The following is a 23,297-nucleotide window of genomic DNA, read 5'->3' on the forward strand; positions in this document are numbered from 1 at the left end:
TATAATGATTGGTCCTTATCTTATTTGGATCCAGCAAATCATATTCAATTGCTTTTAGCCGCTCAAGAAAATCGACCAATCGCAGTCAAGCATTCTTATTACATTGGGCGCTTTCAGCAGGACACACCGCTCAATAGCAATCAAACGTGATTGGCTCTTACTTTTAGACCCAACAAATCAGCATAAAGGTGCGATTTCACGATGACGCTCGACGCTGGATTCGAGCGTCAAATCTGGTCACGTGATAGATTTCAGCCAATCCAGTGGTTAGGTTATATTTCGCGTCCCTCTGAATCTATCACGTGACCAGATTTGACGCTCGAATCCAGCGTCGAGCGTCATCGTGAAATCGCACCTTTAGCATATGTTGATAAGACGACATCTCAACAGTTGTGTCTGTTGAACGCGGCCATTGTGAGAATACTTGACTATGATTGGTTGCGGCTCGTGTCTGACAATTAACTACGCAGTGCGTATATATGTTTGAATACTCGCTGGGACTCTTGAGCGGCACGTTCACGTCTTCCTTTTGTCACACCTCTCTGGTTTGTTTTTCTATTAATTTTGTGTTATATATTATACTAATTTCGTTGTATTTTAACTGTTTTTCATGATATTGCCGAACTTGATATAACCTAACCGTATAACCTAACCTAACCGTATGGTATATATTGCATATATCATCTCACTTTTCGCAACCTTGTCATTAGTAGAGATTTATTAGTAGAGAAACCGTACGTCTCACTTTCATTATAACCTCTGGTCTGTATTAAAAGGCCCGGGCACATAGAAAATCTTCAACAATAAAGACGTAAGCAGTAATAAAGAAATCAATTACAGTTTGGATACCGCTTATGCAATGTCTTAATTTCTTGACTGTGTTTGGCTGATATTTCCTTACTCTTACGTTTTAACTGCTTAAGGTGGTTCATGCAGTACTTGCAAGTCAAATAGGCAACTATTCTTATTAGTGATAAATAAATGTGATTTTTGTCCGTAAAAATTAGCATATAATTAGATTTATTATTTATGACATCTTTAATGCTATACGACCTCTACGTAATAAAATATTGAGACGAAAGTCACATCTTTTACTAGAGTTGTGAGCCCTGTGAATATATGTACAACAGCAGCGCGGCAACGTTGCGGTCAGCTGAGTCAGCAGTCTTCGTCGTCGCGATCTACATAACCTGTACGTACAAGCGATACAAGTGTGAAATATGAGCTGGAGCGAGCAGCCTCGACGTAAGGGACGTTTCGAGACGAAACGAAAAATTGATAGAATCTATTTCTCCGTGCGCTATACTCATCAGCTGACACGTGCGACGTTGCCAAGCTGCCGCTAGTGCCGCTCGAGCCCAGCCATCAGTTCCGTGTTGTCGATTTAGTCAATCGAAAATTACGTTTTATTATTATATGGTTCGGTCAATGAACTCGGGCTTTCGTCAGTATCTTGCAAAATGTTTATTGCATCGTTTCGTCAGTTTTTGGTTCGTTCATCTATTTTTGAAGTATTGCAATTTTTGCAGCATAAGCGCTTTAGTCTCGTTTTTCGGATAAGGGGTCCCCCCACCGCGTTAAATTGGCAAAGTTTACGGACATATATCTCCGGAACCAATCGGTTAAAAAATCTGAAATTTTACAGACACACTCGAGGAACGTTAACCTTTCATTTCATATCACATTTTCCGGGCTAAGTACATATGACTTAAATGCATGAACCACCTTAAGTTTTCCTATGTGCCCATCAGGCCTTATAACACGGTTATGTAAAACAATTTAAAAATATTACTAATAATTTCCTTCTTATTCCCAAGCTATTGAAAGGTAAATTTTTATATATACACACACACACACATTTAAGCACACATAACTTATATTTTAATTAATAATTATTTCTAATAGACATAGTTAACTTTATATACATGATTATATTGGTTATGAAACAAAGACAATATGACAATATCTTTAGTTTTCAAATACTAAAAGCTCTTCTAAAAGTTAGGAAGAAAACTTGAATCAACTTTCTTCAAAAATATTCCAAAGAAACATTTATTTCCTGTTATGCCTTTATTAAATCATGTTTAGCAATTATTGTTACCTGTAGTGTATCTACTTATTTGCTTCTTGTTAAAAATTCATATTTTATTTTTAGGTATCTGATGACATAGAGTTAAATATTAATACTTTACAGTTTAAAAAAGAGGAAGAAGAAAAAGAAGTGCATGGAGGAGTAGTGAATTATAGCAAATTCTTCTATGTGTAAATCGACAACTGCAGTGCAGTAATGGATGAATACTGTAATAATCCGCTTTAGTTGCTTCTAAACAAGAATAATTTTCTGAAACTGATTAATCTATAAGCAAGAAAGAAATAAAATTCTTATCAGCGTCTGCAGCACTAAAAAATTAAATGTAAGTGATGACAAAAACAATTATCAAGAAGTAGGAAATTGTTTCGCCAATAATGTATAACAGCAATAGTGTATTGAAATCGACAACAATTGGCAAAAATATATACATAAACTTCACAACGTTTCCACCCAAGCTTCGGGTCCTTATCAAGTGATCTAGCAAAACGAAATAACGCACGGGGTCAAATAACAACGTCAATAATCAAAAATATAAAATTCTTTGTAGTCGGCGCAAACATATTCAATCTAGATTAATTACCTGATGAGAATAAAAGTCCCACCGCCAACACATTCTCAATCTAATATTTAAGAGGTTTTGGCAGAAACATCACGCATAGAAAGCTGAATTAAATTAAATAAAATAAATAAGTATTAACTAATATGCTAAATTAAATAAATGAAATAGTGTCAAAAAGTAACAAAGGAGGGTAATTACAAAGAGAATGTCCCACGGTAGCACCAATTTCCAAAACGTGTCATTTTAATAGATAATGTCTCGGAGTTAAGACAAAAAAGATTTCCGAGTCACGCAACGACTCATGTTCACACAATAAGAGTCGGGAACGAACTGACGATATCGCATGTGTTTTTAAAAACAGACAAATTGTCAGAGTATCCAACATCCGAAAATAAAACAATTAAACGCATGAGATGACCTTATCGTATATAGGATTTAAATTATCCGTGTCCTTTTTCAGATTAATAGTATCCGGATACTTTTTTATGAGGAACATTTCAGCGATTTCTCTCTTTTTTTTATTCTTTTCTCTGTGCAGTACTTCCCAATCGGACCATTTGAAATCATGCCCAAGAGAAACACGATGTTTACTGACGACGGAATGGTTACTGTCGTCTTTCCTTATATCCCTGAAGTGTTCCGTTATCCGAGTCTTTAAATGTCGTTTAGTTTGTCCGATATACGATGCGCAACAATTATCGCAGTTAATTCTGTAAACCAATTCAGTCGAGCTATTCCTGTCAAGACGGTCCTTCCCTCTCTTTATAACAACGTCTAATTTTTTCAAAAACAATTATTCGTTCTGCAGTTCTATATATACTGCTTATATTTTACCAAATGCAAATATTACAAAGAAAATGGATACTGTAACTGTTATGAAAGGTGTAACATGTAAATGCTAAATTTTCAAAAGATATTTCTATCAAAAAGAAGTCATATATTCAACGGTGAGAAAGAGAGAGAGATTGAACGTATGAGGAAAGAGTCGTGGTACAATATAATATACAATGTGTGACAATAATAACGTTAATCTTCCAGATACTGAGTTGTATCTAATAGTAACAGAGTATACATATACAGTATTGCAAGTATTGCAAATATATGATCCAGTGGACGTAAGCACATTAGTATCTGCTGAGTATAATCCAATCAATATACATTTGCAGAGTTTATTTTGCAAGGAAACAAAGAAAATGAATTCAGGAATATCTTTTGAAAAAAAGTTACAAAAGCGATATGTTTAGTTTATGCATAAAATAATGCTATATTCTACAAAAGTATTCACTTTTTAATAATTTTGCTGAATTAACGAGAGACATCGATTAAAGATAGATACTAATCATTACACAAGCATATCAATATATTTGCAAAATGTATTGAATTTATTTAAATATTTCTCTTTTTTTATAATAATCGATTCTACTCATTATTCTATGTAAAAAAGTATTAAGGTAAAGTTATGAAAAAGTGAATACCCTGACAAGATATTTCATATTTTATATTGAAAAATACAAGTATAATATCACGGAAAATATTATTGGATCTCATAAGTGTTCGGCATTCGACAAAAGTATGGTCCATTCTCGACGTTGATATATACAACCTTTTTCTTGATATCTTGAAAAGCAAATAAATGGAGATCATGAGATTTAGATATTATCTTAAAAAATGAATCAATTATCACGTTCTCTATACACAGAAACTGTACATTATGTTTATATCCTAAAATATAAGATTCATTTTTATATAAAACAATTTTGAATATTTCAATTATATCACCAGTTAAACTTTCAAAAAATTTGTCATCAGTTTTTGTTTCTCTTTTATAACAAGTAGTAGTATATATGACATTTTTATAAACTGCTTTATTAAAAGCTTTTACATCTTCTAATCTTATATTAGCAAAATTATTATTTAAAATTTGTTTAATATTTGTATTTAGATTATTATCTTCCGCTAAAAGAATTACACCTGAATTGGTTTTCAACTCTGTTTCTTTCAATATAAAATGATTACGCAAAATATTTTTACAGAAGCGGAAAGGTTTATTATCAGATGTACTTAACAACTCGGTTTCTAAAATAGTTTTCTGGATTAGACGTTTAGACATTTGTATTAAAGCTCCTTTCGGACCAGTTAATTTCTGCTTTAACACAAAAATTCCACTTTCATAAGGGAAAGCAGAAGTCGAAGAAAGTGGGCCACTTTTATATACGTTATCAACAACATGAAGTAATACATGAGTATTGAAATTCATACTACTTTTTCCATAAAATTCTTCACATTGCGCAGTGAAATACATAAGATCAATCTTGCATTGTCTTAAATCTCCTATTGTTATACTTTCAGATAAAAGCTTATGTGTGCAACGAACTAAAAGCGCAAAAGAACTTAAATATTTTGTTTTCATTAATCCCAAAAGACATGGAATGCTAAGATATAATAGCCAAGATCTCCATTCACTTGCTTTCCATTTTCCACTATTAAATAATCGTGGTGATCTGTGAATTTCACTAGGCAGTTTAATACTTAACAATCGTTTCTCAATGTTTCTTATATCACTTTTGGATAAATTATGTTCTTCTTTTTTGTTATTTGCCCAAAACTTTGTCCATAAAGTATTAACAGCACCAAGCAAAATACCATGCATATAATCATACGGTAATCCCCAAACACAATCAAAATTTTCCAATTAGCACAGGAGTTTTGTTCGACCAAACTGGCAATTTTATTATTAAAAAGACGCTACGTTTCAACCGCAAAATTCGGTCCTTTTCAAGCGTGTATGACTCGCAAATATTAATTAGTTGGACATAGTTTCCAAAATACGCCGAATCTAAAAACTAAATATCAGATTTTGTAGAACGTAGCAAATAGAATAAGTCTAGGAGCATTATATAAATCAAAAACTTACATATTAGAGTGTTATTTCAAGAAATAGAAAACGGTTTCACTACATTTCCGTTGTCCGTAATTATATCAGAGGGACGAGTCCCTGTCGTGCGATGGTGAAATTGCGACTAACAAGAAAGGACGAAACAATAAACAATGACTTCGAAATGTGGCTGAAGTAAAGAGAGGGAAGCAGATGAGAAGGGGATATTACGTTTCCTTTATGATATGTTCGTAGAGAGCATTAAGACTCTCTGTGTCCTTTTGCATATTAATGGTATTATCCGATTTTTTGATGAAGAACATCTCCGCTAATTCCCTCTTTCTCATCAGCCTCTCCCTATGCATTATCTCTGGATTCCCCCAATCAAAGTCATGTCCACGGGATATTCGATGTTCACTAACTACAGAGTGTTTGCCGGCTGGTTTTTTGATATCCTTCTGGTGTTCTTTCAGACGCGTGCAAAGATGCCTTTTTGTTTGCCCTATATATATAGCATTACAATCCTTACAAGTGATCTTATATACGATTTCGGTTTGTTTCAGATCATCGATTTTATCTTTACCACGTTTAATTAGGCAATCCAATTTTTTGGGAATTGTGAACAGAGGCGTAATGTGGCACTTACTTAGCGTATAATTAATATTTTCGCTTAAACCCTTTATGTAAGGCAACGGCATGCACTTCCTTAAATCAAAATCTGTTTTGCCGTCCATGGAGATGTTGTGTGGGGCATCGCGTGTTTTTAAGAGATGTAACCTTTTTAAAATGTGTTTCTTAATAATTTGTTTTGGAAAGTTATTGTTATTTAAGATGTCTTTGACTGTTTTAATATTGTTGCTATGGAATCTTTTATCAGAAAGCAGTATCGCACGATCAACAAGACTTGTAATGGTATTCAACTTGTATTTTAAGGGGTGGTTCGAATAAAAATTAGTGTACCTCCCTGAGAACGTTTGTTTTCGATACCAATTCGTTAGCAAAGTATTGCCATTTCTTATGACAGTTGTGTCGAGAAAATTGAGAGACCCGTTATTTTTAATTTCATATGTGAATTTAAGTCTAGGGTGATAGTCATTGAAAACTTTAAGTATCAAGTCCACATGTTTCCTCGGGACAACCGCGAAAATATCGTCCACATATCTGAAAAATACTGAGATGTTGAGATTTAAAAGATTCAAGCAATGTGTCTCTAGGTCGTCCATCACGATATCTGCAGTATCTGGAGATAACGGAGATCCCATTGGGCTACCAAAAATTTGTTCATATATTACCCCATTGAATACAAAACTCGTGGACGACAAAACTAGATCGATTGCGTGTAAAAATTGTGGTAACGTGAGATCAGTTTTTTTGGAAATGTGGAACCATCTCTTTTCGATACCCCTCAAAACCAAGTCCTTCGGTATGTTAGTAAATAAAGCTGTGACATCTAAAGAGATGAGTATCTCATCGTCGTTAATTTCCCTATTATTAATAAACTCAGCAAAGGCCCAGCTATCCTTGATATGTGACTTAGGTTTTGGGATAGGGGAATGCAAAGTATTTTGGAGGAGGCTGGCTACGTCATAAAGAGGGCCAACGTCGAGACAATAACGCGTAATGGGAAACCGGCCTTATGCACTTTCGGTAGTCCGTAGGCCCTTGGAAGATTTCCATTAGTACAATTCAACCTTCTGTACATCTGATCACTGACGATGCCATTATCATGCCAAGCTTTGACCAGTTCATTAATCTTGGTTGTAATCTTATTAATTGGATCTTTCATTAATTTTTTGTAAGTAGTTTGGTCATTTAGCATTTCGGTCATTTGATTCACATAAGAGTTCTTGTCTAAGATGACCGTTATTTGGCCTTTATCAGCTCTGGTGACAAGGACATCGTCATTATCACGTAGGAATTTTTTACAGATTATAAATTCCTTTGTGAAATATCTATCGCGATGCCCCACACAACATCTCCATGGACGGCAAAACAGATTTTGATTTAAGGAAGTGCATGCCGTTGCCTTACATAAAGGGTTTAAGCGAAAATATTAATTATACGCTAAGTAAGTGCCACATTACGCCTCTGTTCACAATTCCCAAAAAATTGGATTGCCTAATTAAACGTGGTAAAGATAAAATCGATGATCTGAAACAAACCGAAATCGTATATAAGATCACTTGTAAGGATTGTAATGCTATATATATAGGGCAAACAAAAAGGCATCTTTGCACGCGTCTGAAAGAACACCAGAAGGATATCAAAAAACCAGCCGGCAAACACTCTGTAGTTAGTGAACATCGAATATCCCGTGGACATGACTTTGATTGGGGGAATCCAGAGATAATGCATAGGGAGAGGCTGATGAGAAAGAGGGAATTAGCGGAGATGTTCTTCATCAAAAAATCGGATAATACCATTAATATGCAAAAGGACACAGAGAGTCTTAATGCTCTCTACGAACATATCATAAAGGAAACGTAATATCCCCTTCTCATCTGCTTCCCTCTCTTTACTTCAGCCACATTTCGAAGTCATTGTTTATTGTTTCGTCCTTTCTTGTTAGTCGCAATTTCACCATCGCACGACAGGGACTCGTCCCTCTGATATAATTACGGACAACGGAAATGTAGTGAAACCGTTTTCTATTTCTTGAAATAACACTCTAATATGTAAGTTTTTGATTTATATAATGCTCCTAGACTTATTCTATTTGCTACGTTCTACAAAATCTGATATTTAGTTTTTAGATTCGGCGTATTTTGGAAACTATGTCCAACTAATTAATATTTGCGAGTCATACACGCTTGAAAAGGACCGAATTTTGCGGTTGAAACGTAGCGTCTTTTTAATAATAAAATTGCCAGTTTGGTCGAACAAAACTCCTGTGCTAATTGTTAATTATTTGCTGGCGACTCAACTTCTCAGTTTTGTTTTCAAAATTTTCCAATTGAGTAATTTCTGCGAAACCTTTAACACCTTTAAATGGTCTGCCTATTTCTTCAACGTACTTCATGTCTTTAATATATGATTCATGATCTCTTAAAGGCGGATCATCATCCATAAAAGGGTATCGCATAGCACCGTTGAAATACTCCCCATACTGATAGCACCAACTACAGCCGAAATAACCGTAAAATTGGAAGCGATTTTGTATTATAGGCCGGGCAACAGAGTCAACCGATGAACAAAGGGGTTGTAATATAAAATTACATTTTTGACCATTTTCTATGTCTATGACAATACCATTTGTCATCAAATCACGAATCTGATTAATAAAAACATTTATATATAAATTCATAAATTGTGAGCTAGGTTCAGACTTTGTAATCCATATTCCTGCAAGTAGTATATTTCTAAACCGTATTTTTAGCGGCAATTCATTAATTATTAGTTGGATGGGCCACATTGAACTTTTGCTACTTTTAGAAATAGGTGCACCATCTAAATTAAAATTAAAAGTTAATAATACTGTTTTTTCGCGTTTATTATTGTAAAGTCTTCTATATAATTCACCGTCGTGAATATCAACGATATTTAAATTTTTATTTTTTAGCCTATTCTCAATATCCTTAATGTTTTGAAATAATAATTTGCGCACATTTGAATTTTGTAAAAGAACCTGTACTTGATATTTTACATCTGTACTTACGAAACAGTTGGAAGAATTAGTACTCATTTTATATGTCTCTTGACATTTCTCGCAATGCCGATAAGTAGTTGTTAACAAATCTTTTCTATAAAATTTGTCTAATAAACAATTACATTTACTACAATAAATATATATTGAAATAATTCTTCTGGAGGATCCAAACGTTTGCTTATCATATATTTCGAATTCATGAAATTTGAAAACTTAGGACCCGCCCAAATACTTGCCATATTAAATAAGGCAAACCTTGCTTCATCTGAACTATTGAAACGAACACAGTAACTGTGTATCATTTGCACAACTTCATCAACAGTTGTTTTAGAACTTTCAAACATTATGGTATTGTCATGTTTTATGTTTGCGTCATTAATAATTGTTGGTTCAGTATGACAAGGATTATTATCCTCGATTCCTTCCTCCATACATCTGTTCTGGAATAGATCTTCATCTATAGAGTAAATCTTTTCGTTTTCATTGTTGTTGCATCCGTCACAATTCGTAGTAGTATCATCAATTTCTTCAGAGACAAGCATCTCTTCGCTTTCGTACGTATTATTACGTAAAGTAGTATTTAATTTAGATGTTTCAATATAATCTTTTTTAAAATGTAAATACGGTTCTTTTGATTCATAATCACTACGATTGTCTGTAAAAAGACACATATTATTATTGATTAAATAACAAATTATGCATGTGTGTATACTCGTATATATCATATGTATAATACATACACACACACATATTGATTGAAGAATAAAATATACGTGTGCATGTGCAATTTATCCTTAAGCATTAATTATATATATAATAGTCTTTATATAGGACACATATACGTGTGTGTGTGTGTGTGTGTGTGTGTGTGTGTGTGTGTGTGTGTGTTTATATAAATACAAAATATTAATATTACACACACACACACACACACACACACACACACACACACACACACACACACACACACACACACACATATATATATATATGGGACAATCCACGTCACTTTTACCCCCCATCTGTCCAAAATTGGTATGGACGGATTTTAATGACTAAGGGCGGAAAATGTTCGTCTTGAAAAGAGCTTTCGAAAGGCGTGTGGCATATATGCGCAATTCAACATGGCGTCATAGTTATGGCTGCTTAAAGGGATAAATTCAAAATTTCAGATCCAACATGGGCAGATAAAACGGTGAAAAGTAACTAAATTCACGTGAAACTCAGTATTTGGGGAATTTTGGGGTCGCTGATTACGAATCTGAACGTAAAATTGTGAAATTCAAAATGGCGGATGCAAATATGAGAAACGGACGAAAATTCCAGTAAATGATCTGAAAACTCTTACTGGAGGGTTTTTTGGGTCGCTGATCACGAATTTGTAGCTAATTTGTTAAAAAACAACAGAAAAACCGTGTTAATTGAAATTTTACTCTTAGCGTTACCCAGAGATGACGGCGTGGACGTGGTAGAAATTCATCTCCTAGAGTAGAATTTCAATTAACACGGTTTTTCTGTTGTTTTTTAACAAATTAGCTACAAATTCGTGATCAGCGACCCAAAAAATCCTCCAGTAAGAGTTTTCAGATCATTTACTGGAATTTTCGTCCGTTTCTCATATTTGCATCCGCCATTTTAAATTTAACAATTTTACGTTCAGATTCGTAATCAGCGACCCCAAAATCCCCCAAATACTGAGTTTCACATGAATTTAGTTACTTTTCACCGTTTTATCTGCCCATGTTGGATCTGAAATTTTGAATTTATCCCTTTAAGCAGCCATAACTATGACGCCATATTGAATTGCGCATATATGCCACACGCCTTTCGAAAGCTCTTTTCAAGACGAACATTTTCCGCCCTTAGTCATTAAAATCCGTCCATACCAATTTTGGACAGATGGGGGGTAAAAGTGACGTGGATTGTCCCATATATATATATATATATATATATATATATATATATATATATATATATATATACATATATATGTATACATACGTTTACTATAATCCTGCCACCGTCTCCAAGTTTGTTTAGCTACCCTTAGGAAAATTTACTTAAAGTTTTTTAAAGTTACTTAAAGTATTTTAAAGTATTATAAAGTATACTAGCCGTAATAATAGTATACTAATAGTATAATAGTAGACTAATAGTATACTGACAGCCGAGCGTAAAGTTTTCTTTCAGTTATTAACCTCAATAAAAACTTTATAAGCAAGTCGCAAATATACTTTAAATTTACTTTTAACAAACGTAATACTTATAAATATACTTTAACTTTACTTTTTATAAAGGTAATACTTAAAGCTGATTTTAACTTATGCGTGTTGTTTCAACAGTATACTTAAAAAGACAAGTTCCCTTTTTCACCACACTTGCACCACACGAGACATTAAGAAATATTATATCATATATCCAATTCAAAATTTTATTACTCTTTTTAAACTGAATTTGTTTCTTAAGATAATTTTTGGAAAATTATATATTTGCGCTGGTTATGACATATGTAGACTATATATAACACTTACATCAAATTAAGAAGTAGTCTACCACGTAAGGCAGTTGGCTCACGATCCAGAGGTCCCGAGTTCGAATCCCACCAAGGTAAGTGTGTTTTTCAAATACGAGAAAATATTTATAATCATAGACTGCATCTTAAGAAACAAATATAGTAATAAAATTTCAAAATAAATAATTTTTTTGTATTCCGGGTAAATATCGGAAATCAGTGTCCTCTAGTATTAAGAGGACTGCAATCTTAAGTCTAGTGTCTCATGGTTAGAGGATATTCCTCTAGATTTTAAAATATCTTCTTGAGACCGTATTTCAGAGGAAAATCCTCTAAAATCAAGCGGGAGCCACTAAATGACAGAATATTTTTTTGGGGGTGATTAATAGTAATTGCATGAGTTAACTTAAAGTAACCTTTAAAGTATATTATAGAAATACTTAAAGTTTGGTTCAAAATCACTTCTAGTTTATCAATAGTTTATCAATAGTTTATCAATAGTTTATCAACAGTAATTTCTTTGGTAAACTTTCTAGTTTATTTTAAGTTTTTTTAAGTAAATTTTCCTAAGGGTACTAACGGAATTTTACTATTTTTATCCAAAAAAAGTTTATTGTATCTTTTTTTTTTTAAAGATACATTATCTTTATCCATTTTATCTAATTTTGAATTGATTATAGAATTGTTTATAGAATTCAGATTGTACGTGTAAAGCGTATATGGATCATCAACACACACATATAATAAACGGTGCGTCCCTGTAGAAAAATACGCGCATCGCTATATAGTCCACGCACCACGCATGCGCATAGAGATCTGGCAGAAAGATTTCCCTCCATTTTCCGTATTAACACTGCCGAGCGGCAACAGCACAAACATGTTCACTTACGTTAAATTTGAAGACGGCGTAAAAGCAATTGTGGATACAAAGGACATAGTGGATTTTAATATAAAAGACATTCAATACGATAAAAAATACCAAATTAAATGGGACGATGGTCATTTTTATTACGGAATAATAGGAAGAATGCAACAGAAAGCAATTCTAGAAGGTATGTGTAGTATATAGTATTAGAGTAAGAAACTCAAAATGTATCTAAAAAAATTTAATCTCTTATGGCCAATTTCTTCACTGTCGGATAACTCTATCCTTCGGTTAACTTCATTCTTCATCTCTTTCTAAGGGGGCAGTTAGAAAGAGATAAAGAGTGAGGTTATTAACCGAAGGATAGAGTTATCCAACGGTGAAGAAATTGGCCCTTAGTAAGAATATAGTATTCTTAAGATTAGCTTTCTTTCCATTACTCCATATTAATTAATATTAGTAACATTTATTCATTTTTTATGTTGGAAAATATTGTTTGTAAAGTATTATATAAAGATAATTTGTAAATTAATGCTTTCTATTTAATGGTACAAAGTCAATGGAAGCATTATTATCTTATATTTATTATCATAGAATATAGTTAGGTTAAATTAGGTTAGAATTTTGCATAATGCTTGTATCGTTACATTACAAATAGGAAAGCACTCGACATTGTACCGTGTTGATACTGGCATAATAAAATACTAATGTTAAACGATTATTTGTAAGACTTCCCTTTATGTAAGACTTTACAGTAAATATCAGACGTTATATAATCATTTAGATTTATGAAAGATCATATATAATTGCCAAGTATAAAGTAATATAATTGCATACTATAATGTAGTGTATATAATTGGCCTTATTTTTAAAAATAAACAAGTATATACTAAAGAGTACTATATTTTATAATATAATATTAAATTTATTATTTTGTACACTTTAATATTATGCATGTATATAATATATATTTATAAATTTATTTACGAAAATAATCACGAGCATTCTGTACTAAATATCTGTTTTTATATGATAGAAACCAAAGAAGCAGTTGACGTAAAAATAAAATGTAAAAGAGTAGAGTTTTCGCCTCTGAATCTTTGCATTTCAGCAACAACTTGAGAGTGAATCATCAGACGTTGACGGCAAAAACGTAACTTTTTTATAAATACATTTTTCAAAATATCTTATTTTCTTTCCAAAGTAGACTTTAAACAAAAAATTACACTAAATCTTTTCAGAGCTTAAAAAGAGACGATATAAAAAACAGAATTGCTGCAAAAATCAAGAAATTAGACACTACATTAGTTGAAAAAGATAATAGTAAAAAATTGTCATCAAATACTAACAATAGTCATGTAATCAAAACAGTCAAAGTAAAAGATAATGTTCTAAGCAAGAATTTAAAAAAAAGAGGAATGTTATCTACAGAAGATGGAAAAAATGAGAAACAGAATCAGATAAAGGTAAATACATTTTTGTTCATAATTATAGTTTTAGCTAAAAAAAATACAATAATATAAGTTTTTATTTTATCATTTATATTTTTAACAGAAATCGTTAGTTCCTGTAAAAGATTCCAGTAACAGCACTTTGAAACAATCAATACCACAAATAGATAAGAATAAGTCCGACAAACAACATGAATTAAAAGGCATGACAGATAATCACGAAGAAGGTGAAAAACGTAGTGATAAGGTTGTTTTTTCAAATACAGAAAAAGTACATGATTCAAAGGAAAAAGTAAGTTTGTACTGTTTTTGTAGTACAAAAATTTTTTTTACAAATGTGACTCAGAAGTTGTACTTTGCAGAAACATAACTTTGCAGAAACAGAAACTATTATTTCTAGTTGTATTTCCAGTTTTCATTTATTTTCCAGGAAGTGGTATCACCAGCTGTAATTACCAAGAATAATTTAGAATTGCGTTCTACGCAATGCTCACAGAATAGTTCGATTCGAAGCAAATCAAAAAAAGGAGGTATTATATCTGCGAACAAAACTGGATTAGATAATACATCTAATATAATAAATAACAATTATTTCTCAAGCAAGTTCAAGAAGAAAGGAGACAATAATAAAATTGTAAGCGTTAAAAAATTTTATTTAAGATTATTGAAAAGTAATATGAATGAAATTTGTAGCTTTTTAATGCATAAGAATTAAGCAGTAATATAAATTGATTTAAGGCTCCTGGGTACTCGTCGCGATCATGTTGGAATCTGACGTCAGAAGCGAGAAATGACACGTTAAAAATTCTTAATTGCGTAGTATTTCCAAATAAAAAGATATTTGCTTAAAATAATGATGTAGGCTTGTGCGCAGGCGCATGACTAGATTTCGTATTACATTCATTTTATGGCTGTTTATTAACTGTCAAGGGAAAGGGATAGACTTAACCTCAACTCGGAGTATTTTCGAAGTGTGCTGAAGTGATCTGTAGTGTTATTTTAAGCAAATATCTTTTTATTTGGAAATACTACGCAAGAATTCTCCACGTGTCAATTCTCAACATTTCTCGCTTCTGACGTCACATCTCATGAGATATCGGGAAAGAACCCAGGGAGCCTTAATATAAAATTAATCCAGAAATGATTTATTTACAGAGCGATAATACTGCATCAGAAAATAAATCTAATAAAAACAGAGAATTTGAGAAAAAGGTAAAAATATTTTAATATTTTTCAATAATATTAATAAAGATTCATTGATTTAAGGGGTTAGTCTACCCTGGAGAGCAAAAAAACAAGCGAATTTTCAGGAATTAATTTCAGACAAAATATCGGTGATACATGAATGATTTTTTTTGCATTATCTTTATTAGGGTTTCAAGAACATGTACAAATTTTTTGGGGTAAAAAAATTTCAATATGGCGATGAGGCACACCTTCGCGCGCAACCATGTTTTTTAGAGGTGGTCAGACGGTGTACATGGTTTCTGACATGTGGGTGGTCTGAAACAAAAAAAAAAAATATGGTCATTAACTATATTGTATTGTCTTCGGAATGACGGAGCTTTTTTTCTCTCCTCGTTTTTGGCGTCAAGAAAAAAATTCCTGAATTCTTTGAAAAATTCAGGAATTTTTTTCTTGACGCCAAAAACGAGGAGAGAAAAAAAGCTCCGTCATTCCGAAGACAATACAATATAGTTAATGACCATATTTTTTTTTTTTGTTTCAGACCACCCACATGTCAGAAACCATGTACACCGTCTGACCACCTCTAAAAAACATGGTTGCGCGCGAAGGTGTGCCTCATCGCCATATTGAAATTTTTTTACCCCAAAAAATTTGTACATGTTCTTGAAACCCTAATAAAGATAATGCAAAAAAAATCATTCATGTATCACCGATATTTTGTCTGAAATTAATTCCTGAAAATTCGCTTGTTTTTTTGCTCTCCAGGGTAGACTAACCCCTTAATAGATAAAAAAATTAATATTTTTAACAAAGGTAAACTGATTTAATAGATAAAAATGTAACTGAGTTATTCATATTAATTTATAGATAGAAAAATTGCAAAGAATGAATGAAGATCTGCAAAGACAAAATTTGAAATTAAAGGATGGAATTAAAAATAAAGAACAAGTCATTAATGATTTAATGAATTTAAATATGCAACTTCAAAAAAAAGTGATCTCAGAATATCCCAAAGTTCATGAGAAAAATGAGGAAATTCAAACAAAAGTCTTGAGTAATTTCGATGAACTCATGCGTACGTATCTCTTACTATTAGTAAATCTCCTATTTATATAATATTTCTTTCAAATAATAGTTTTTTTTCTATAATAGACACAGTGTCCGAATATTTTAAAAAAAATCCTATGACACAACAAAATCAATTTGGACCGCTTCCTGTAGGTTATAGAAATATTGAACGTAACGAGGTAGATATGAAAACTATTTAACTTTTAATAGTGTCTTCCTAGAGTCCCTCTAATCACAGTCTGGCCATACAGTAACAAATTTTGATTGGCTTGTTATTTCTTGGCAAAAGCAAGAGAAACAGAAAGAGAGAGATATAAGAGAGAAAGAAAGCGATATAAATATGTATATAATATAGCTCTTTCTCTTTCTCTCTTATATCCTTCTCTCTCGCAGAATTTTGCCAGAACTGCAAGTTGGCCAAACTCTGATTAGAGGGACTCTACTGTCTTCCGAATTGGAAATATAATTTTAATAAGTTTTTCTGTACTTATAGGTTTATCTTGGTTATGGAGTATACATATGTGCACGTCAATATGATACAGTATGTGTAATCTCAAAAACATTACCGCAGTTTGTGAAAAATTTGGCTATCGCTGTTTTTGGCATTAAAACTCTTCAAGAAAGTTCAGTGACTGGTATTACATCAAATAGAAATAAAAATAAAGTACAAACTGCTCCTAGACCAGCACTAGATTCTACAAAATTACAAGCCATAAGGGGTAAATTGTTACAACATTTAAATAATTTATTGTAACACATATATAACACATATATCGTAATTTACAAAGTATTTCTTTTTGTTTGTAGCTGCTGTTAAATATTATACAATGTCTGAGAAAGGTCATGATGAAGTAACAGCAGACTTTCAGGCACAACAAGTCGGAACTCATATTGCACACAAAATTTATGAACTTAATAACTTGCCAACTCGAAAGAAAAAAAATGAAGAGATTAATCCTGCGGAACTATGTGATGATCCAGTTAATGTTGAAAATACTGAACCTGATGATCGAAATGATCGTAATACACCAGAAAACAATAATTCCAGCGAGTCTAGTTCTCACTTAGAGACTCAAGCAGACAACAATACATCGGAAGAAAATTCTGTGTATGATGAATCATTAAATTATAACAATAGAGAAAATGAAGAAAGTTCAAAATTTTCTGAAAAGGAGGACGAAGGAAAGGAAAGCATGCAAAGTTCAACGCATGATATTACTGATTCCAGTCAAGACAGTGCGGATGATACCGAGTTAACTTAAATTAAAAATCCTATTACTTTTTTCAATAAAATTATTATTATTTTTCAATAAAATTATTATTATTTTTCAATAAAATTATAATATTACTATCTAAATACAAACTCTAATATGTTGCAATAAATACGCTAAGTTGTTTTATGGAGCTATTTTCAGTTAATTTTTGTTATAATAAAATATTTGTGTTTGTACATGTTTATACATGTTAATGCATTAAACATTATATGCAATATATACGGATAATAAAGAAAAGTTTATTTTAAATAAAAAAATTTTAATACAAAAATTATTTCTTCATTCTTTTTTATACATTTATATGCTATTCTATCTTATTCTTTACAAAACTATAATATATGTTATTCTATCATCAAACTTTGATTATATGTTATTCTACCTTATTCTTTTCAAACAATGACTAATTAGTACCGATATAGATTGTACTGATCAGTCATTGTTTTATAGACTAAGGTAGAATAACATATAATTAAAGTTTTTGATAGAATAACATACATATCATAGTTTTGTAAAGAATAAGATAGAACAACATACATAAGTTTTTAGAAATTTTTCTGTACTTATGATACAAAAATATTAATTAATATACAGATAATAGTTAGAGTTATATTAAATAACATAAGTATCAATATACATTCTAATTATTTGTATAGAATAAAATAGAATAACATACATAAGTTTTTAGATATTTTTCTGTACTTATGATACAAAAATATTAATTAATATACAGATAATAGTTAGAGTTACATTAAATAACACAAGTATCAAGGCATTTTAATTATTCGTAAAGAATAACATTGATAAGGATTTGGTTGTTTCTATATAAATTATGATAAGAAATATTGATTGACATAGAAATACCAACTCTGATATTATGAGTTTTATCGAAATTTACATAGAACAACAATTTCTATTTTTATATAAAATGAAAAAGATAGAAAAACAAAGAAAATTATAAGATATTTACAAAGGATATGATAATGTACAAAACAATCTAACTATATGAAATTTCTTAAGTATGTTCTGAAAAAGAGGATTCAAAATCACCATAGGAAAGGAAAGGCAAAATTTTCTATTATTTTCTATCAATTATTTTAAGCAGGGTTATCTTCTGTTTGTACGTGTCGCCATTCGATGGAGCTACTTAGTTCTTGAATTTCTGCTACCCGATTTGCTACATAATTTTTGAGCAAGTGAGGCGATGTCGCTATCCAGTGAAGCACGATTTGCGCGTCACACCAGAAAACCTTCTTGTCGAATACTACCTCTAATGTGCCGATTGTTTCGCGATAGAGTCGTGCTAGCAATAACGCGCCGCAAAGTTCTAACCGTGGAATAGTGATAGTTTTTAAAGGAGCGACCCGAGATTTGGCGCATAATAATCTGCTGATAACGTTCCCGTGTTTATCCCTTGAGCGTATGTACAGACATGCTCCGTAGCCGACGTTGCTAGCATCGCAAAATCCGTGTAATTGAATGCTGTCGCAATCTTCTATAAACAGTTTACGTTCGAAGGAAATCCGTTGCATTGACTCTAGTTGCCGAACGAATTCCGACCACTGCGTGTATATCTGTTGCGGGACGGATTCATCCCATTGCAATGTACACCGCCAGACGTCTTGCATGAGTTTTTTCGCGTATAATACTATCGGACCCAGCAATCCCAGCGGATCAAAGATTTTCGCGATTTCCGATAAGATGCTTTGCTTTGTTATTTTCCCGCTAATTGTAATCGGATGAGCTAAATAACAGATCTTATCATCGCGCGTGCTCCATGTCATACCTAATGTCTTCAAAGAACGATCTAGATTTAGTACGAAGTCCGCGTGCAGCTCATTCGTTGGTAAATCGTTGACGACGCGTTCGTCGTTAGATGCCCATTGTTTAATGGGAAAACCGCCCAGGGATAATAATGCGATTAGTTCGTCTCTAATTGTTCGCGCGTCTTCGATGGTCTTGGCGCCGGATATTAAATTATCGACATAAAAATGTTTTTTAAGAATCGCGGCGGCCCTGGGGTATTTGTGTAGTTCGTCCTTCGCGAGCTGGTGTACAGATCGAATTGCAGAAAATGGGGAGGCAGCGGAGCCGAAAGTAATCGTATTCATTTGAAACGTCTCTACCTTCTTGAACCTACGCCAGAGGATTCGATGGTATCGTCGATCGTTTTCATATAGCAACACTTGACGATACATTTTGACTATGTCCGCGGTGATGACGTACTCATATGTCCGGAATCGTATGAGATGTAAAGGCAGTTTAGCTTGAATGGTGGGTCCTACCATTAGCATCTGATTTAATGACACCCCATTGCTCGATTTCGCGGATGCGTCAAATACTACTCGTACCTTGGTAGTACTACTTGAATCTTTTATTACTGCGTGGTGTGGCATATAAAATCCGTCATCACCGGGATCTTCTACTAAGGACATGTGTCCCAATTCTAAATATTCTTCTATTACCCGAGTATATTCCTCCTTTAGCTTTGCATTCGCGTCAAGTTTGCGTTCTAATGACAACAGACGTCTGAGCGCGTTAGTTCGCGATTCCCCTAAACGCACATTCGATTCTCGAAACGGCAAACGAACTATGTAACGCCCGCTGCTGTCACGACGGACGGTCTTTCTGAAGTGCGCTTCGCATTCCCTTTCCTCCGCCGACCACGGCCCATCCGTCCCGACTTTCTCTATTGTCCAAAATTTAAGTAATTGATTTTCTAGACTCGTGAGATGGCATGTCGCGTTCTTTGACGGAAATTGTGATGACACTCCACCAGCGCCCACCCAACCTAGACGAGTCTTTTGTAAATAAAGATCATGACCCTCGTGAGACAAATTAATTTGACCGATTGAGAATAATGATATCGTGGCTCCGGAACCAATCAATAGATCGACGGGGCGCGGTAGATGAAATTTCGGATCTGCTAATTTAATATTTGGAGGTATTCAAAGCGAAACTCGCGGGAAGATCTCGGATGGAATGGAATCGGCGATGGCCGGTATGGTAAGACACGTGAGATTCTTACGAAAGTCGTCGCGCATCGATTGAATCGTAATTTGCACCATGCCTTTGGATTCAGTAGTCGTCTCGTTAATCGTACCGATCGGCAACGAGTGTGTGATTACGCGCACGCCTAAGCGTTTCACAATGTTTTCGGAGATAAAGTTCGCGGTAGCGCACGTGTCTAGCAACGCGCGACATTTTACAAGATTGTGTTTACTATCATGAATATAGACTAATGCGCTCGTTAACAACTGCGGAGCGGACACGCGCGATATCGTCGCGAGACTCGTTGTTCCGCTGCCGATCGATTTAGCTAGTCATATGGGCTGAGTAGTTTCGGGCTTCGATACGTCGGGATTGCTTGCGGCCGTGTATTTTTCCAGATGCAGCAGAGTGTTGTGACGTTTCTGGCAGATCGTGCAGTTAGAAAATTTACACGGACTGTCGCGATGGGAGCGTAAGCAATTGTAACAGACCTTCGCGTTTCTCACCGTTTCGATGCGCTTAGGCACGGGCAATTGTTTAAACTTGTCACATAAATAAAGCGGATGTCGTTTGGTTTTGCACGCGATGCAATTGCGCGACGCGTTTGACATAAAGGCTTGATTTGACGAGCCGTTTCGCCTCTTTTTGAATGAGGGTTCGCCTTTGTTTCTTTCTGATTTGCTTGACTTTGATCTTTCGCGTTTCGACGCGCAAACGGCGGTTTTGTAAAGAAATTCGTACATCTGCTCTGGTTTCGGATATTCGTCTTTTTCGAGGGTCGCTTCCCACCGTTCTAACGTGCTCTTCGGTAGTTTATTTTCCAACAAATGTACGATCATTTCGGGCCCGACCGAACCCTAATGCGCTTAACGACGCGACGTGCTGTTGAGTGTCGTCCGCGAGTTTGGACAAACCGCTTGTAGTTTCTTTATCTAATGTAGGTAGATTTATTATCAAAGAGAGATGTCGCGAGATTAAAATTTGTTTTACCTTATACGCGCGTTCCAATAGATCCCACGCGTGTGCATAATTTATTCCGTCGATCGTGAAGATCTTTAGCTTATTAGCGGCATCCCCGATTAATGCCGATTTTAGATAATGTAGTTTATCGATGTCTGACAAATCTGTTTGTGAGCCTATCATACTACGGAATGCGTTCTTAAAGGATAGCCAGCTCTCATATTTCCCGTCAAACGTCGGTAGAGGTGCTTCGGGTAGCTTAATCCGTCGCTTTTCAATAGTAACTATAGTGTTGTCGCTTCGGTTTCTTTCGCTCGACGAGCCGGCGCCCGCGTCCGATGTGCTTGCCGTTTCTAAAATATTCTCGATTTTCCCGGCGAGGGAATAGAACCTTTCGTGAATATTCGCGAATTCGGTTTGATGTCCGTCGCTCGGATCCAACACCGCGAGCTCGTCGTTATATTCTTCGAACGCGTGATACAATTCAGTTAAACGAGCACTTCGCAATCTCAACGTGGCATTGTCTACTTTTCCTTTCTCGAGGAGGTTTGTTAGGATGGTGATTTGGAATTTTAGGGATGTTCGTTTTTGTATGAGAAGCTTTATTTTGTCGGACATTGTTGTATGATGGAATAAATTGGGATCGAACGACTTACTCTGACTCGGCCTTTAGATGTACGTGAGCACCGCTGTCTATTGTCCCGCTCGAACTGAAAGATCTTCCGCTGCGGAGATGCGATACTTGTCTCTGGTTCACTATTTCGAACTTGCAGAGGCCGCGACCTCACAGGAGGCACCAAAATGTTTTGTATCAGGGTAGATGTTGTTCACAAGTACTCTGTCTTTTCGAATAAAGAGTTTATTGATTATGCACTTCAATACAAATTCAACTTAAACGTCACGGTAGTTCGCGAATCAATCTATGGTACGTACTGTCGACGCAATTATTCGCCTTATTTACGTTCTACGCGTAAGACCGGGATAACGCCTCAGAACTGTTGTCCTGGATCCCGGTCCGGCGACAACGCCTGGAGGTTGTTGCCCTGAGTCGCCTGACGGACACACGACAACGTCTCAATGGACTCTCGCTCTTGGTCGCGTTTTCTCGGACACACAATTTGCTCGAACTCGATTACCGCGTGTACACTCGACTGTGGCTACGGGCAGAATGCCTGATTTTTCCATCGCGATCTCCCCCCTTATCCCGGTTCCGTCGAAACGATTCCTCATTGGTCCCTTCGATTGGCGAGACACCGATGAGGCGATCACGGTGGCGGCGGTGTCCTGTGATTATCGGCGCCGCGGTTCCCTTTGGCTAGCGTCGCCAGACGGAAAGAGTGGCGACGATCGTTGTTAGATTCGCAGATATTTACCTATCTGTCGCATGTGTGTGTACGTGTGCGCGTGTATACGGTTGTATGTCCGAGGGGTCCGTCTCTTTAGTGCGGCACATGTATGTGTGCATAATTTTCTATATGTTTATGCGCATGTCGTGCACGACTTCTCGGATGACACGTAACAGATGCAGCAATCGCAAGCGTCTGTCCTCTTGCTTGCTCGGAAGAGTGAAAAAATCTGATTCATAACAACCTCAATGATAGCAGCCCGTTCAAATGGATTGATAACCCTTTTCAATACAGTGAATTCCATCATGCTCTAAACTCTTCTAAAGGTAGCTCTAGCCCAGGCATTGACCGTTTCGACTATAAGATCCTCAAATCCCTTCCACTGTCACTTAAAAAATTGCTCCTCAGAATCCTCAACAACATCTTTTCGGAAGGCGTCTTTCCAGAACATTGGTCTCACTCGCTGATTTACT

At 34.6% G+C, this 23,297-nt stretch overlaps 2 protein-coding genes and 1 pseudogene across 4 annotated transcripts; 1 reads left to right on the top strand and 2 right to left on the bottom strand.

Moving 5' to 3' along the window:
- Window positions 1-363: 363 nt before the first annotated feature.
- Window positions 364-17,760, top strand: LOC139782481 (uncharacterized). 3 transcript variants are annotated; one of them, XM_071721513.1, is made up of 13 exons: window positions 364-545; window positions 2,156-2,414; window positions 11,639-11,779; window positions 12,377-12,736; window positions 13,586-13,702; window positions 13,791-14,015; window positions 14,104-14,292; window positions 14,431-14,634; window positions 15,156-15,212; window positions 16,056-16,263; window positions 16,341-16,435; window positions 16,750-16,975; window positions 17,064-17,760. In XM_071721513.1, the coding sequence occupies exons 6-13, from the start codon at window positions 13,968-13,970 to the stop codon at window positions 17,516-17,518; spliced, it is 1,482 nt and encodes a 493-aa protein (XP_071577614.1). In that variant the 5' UTR covers window positions 364-545; window positions 2,156-2,414; window positions 11,639-11,779; window positions 12,377-12,736; window positions 13,586-13,702; window positions 13,791-13,967; the 3' UTR covers window positions 17,519-17,760. The 3 variants fall into 3 exon arrangements, with proteins under 3 accessions (XP_071577614.1, XP_071577616.1, XP_071577615.1); XM_071721515.1 differs by lacking the exon at window positions 11,639-11,779; XM_071721514.1 differs by lacking the exon at window positions 364-545 and having other exon boundaries at window positions 640-2,414.
- Window positions 17,761-18,624: 864 nt separating this feature from the next.
- On the bottom strand, window positions 18,625-20,595 carry LOC139782472 (uncharacterized). The gene is made up of 2 exons (XM_071721506.1): window positions 20,556-20,595; window positions 18,625-20,450 (listed from the first exon to the last, which is right to left on the bottom strand). Exons 1-2 carry the CDS (start codon window positions 20,593-20,595, stop codon window positions 18,625-18,627), a joined length of 1,866 nt encoding a protein of 621 aa, XP_071577607.1.
- Window positions 20,596-20,850: 255 nt separating this feature from the next.
- Window positions 20,851-22,096, bottom strand: LOC139782473 (uncharacterized; annotated as a pseudogene).
- Between the last annotated feature and the right edge of the window lie 1,201 nt (window positions 22,097-23,297).

Source organism: Temnothorax nylanderi, unplaced genomic scaffold (assembly GCF_030848795.1).
Source record: "Temnothorax nylanderi isolate EJ_2023f unplaced genomic scaffold, tnyl_v1.0 TNYL_tig0416_pilon, whole genome shotgun sequence".
NCBI classification, from domain to species: domain Eukaryota; kingdom Metazoa; phylum Arthropoda; class Insecta; order Hymenoptera; family Formicidae; genus Temnothorax; species Temnothorax nylanderi.

Coding starts and splice junctions, on each gene's coding strand:
- LOC139782472 (XM_071721506.1), bottom strand. CDS start 20,595: ATGGTGCAAATTACGATTCAATCGATGCGCGACGACTTTC. Junction 20,451..20,555: donor ATCGATGCGCGACGACTTTC/GTAAGAATCTCA, acceptor TTAAATTAGCAG/ATCCGAAATTTCATCTACCG.
- LOC139782481 (XM_071721513.1), top strand. CDS start 13,968: ATGTTATCTACAGAAGATGGAAAAAATGAGAAACAGAATCAGATAAAG. Junction 14,635..15,155: donor AAGGAGACAATAATAAAATT/GTAAGCGTTAAA, acceptor ATTTATTTACAG/AGCGATAATACTGCATCAGA. Junction 16,976..17,063: donor AAAATTACAAGCCATAAGGG/GTAAATTGTTAC, acceptor TTTTGTTTGTAG/CTGCTGTTAAATATTATACA.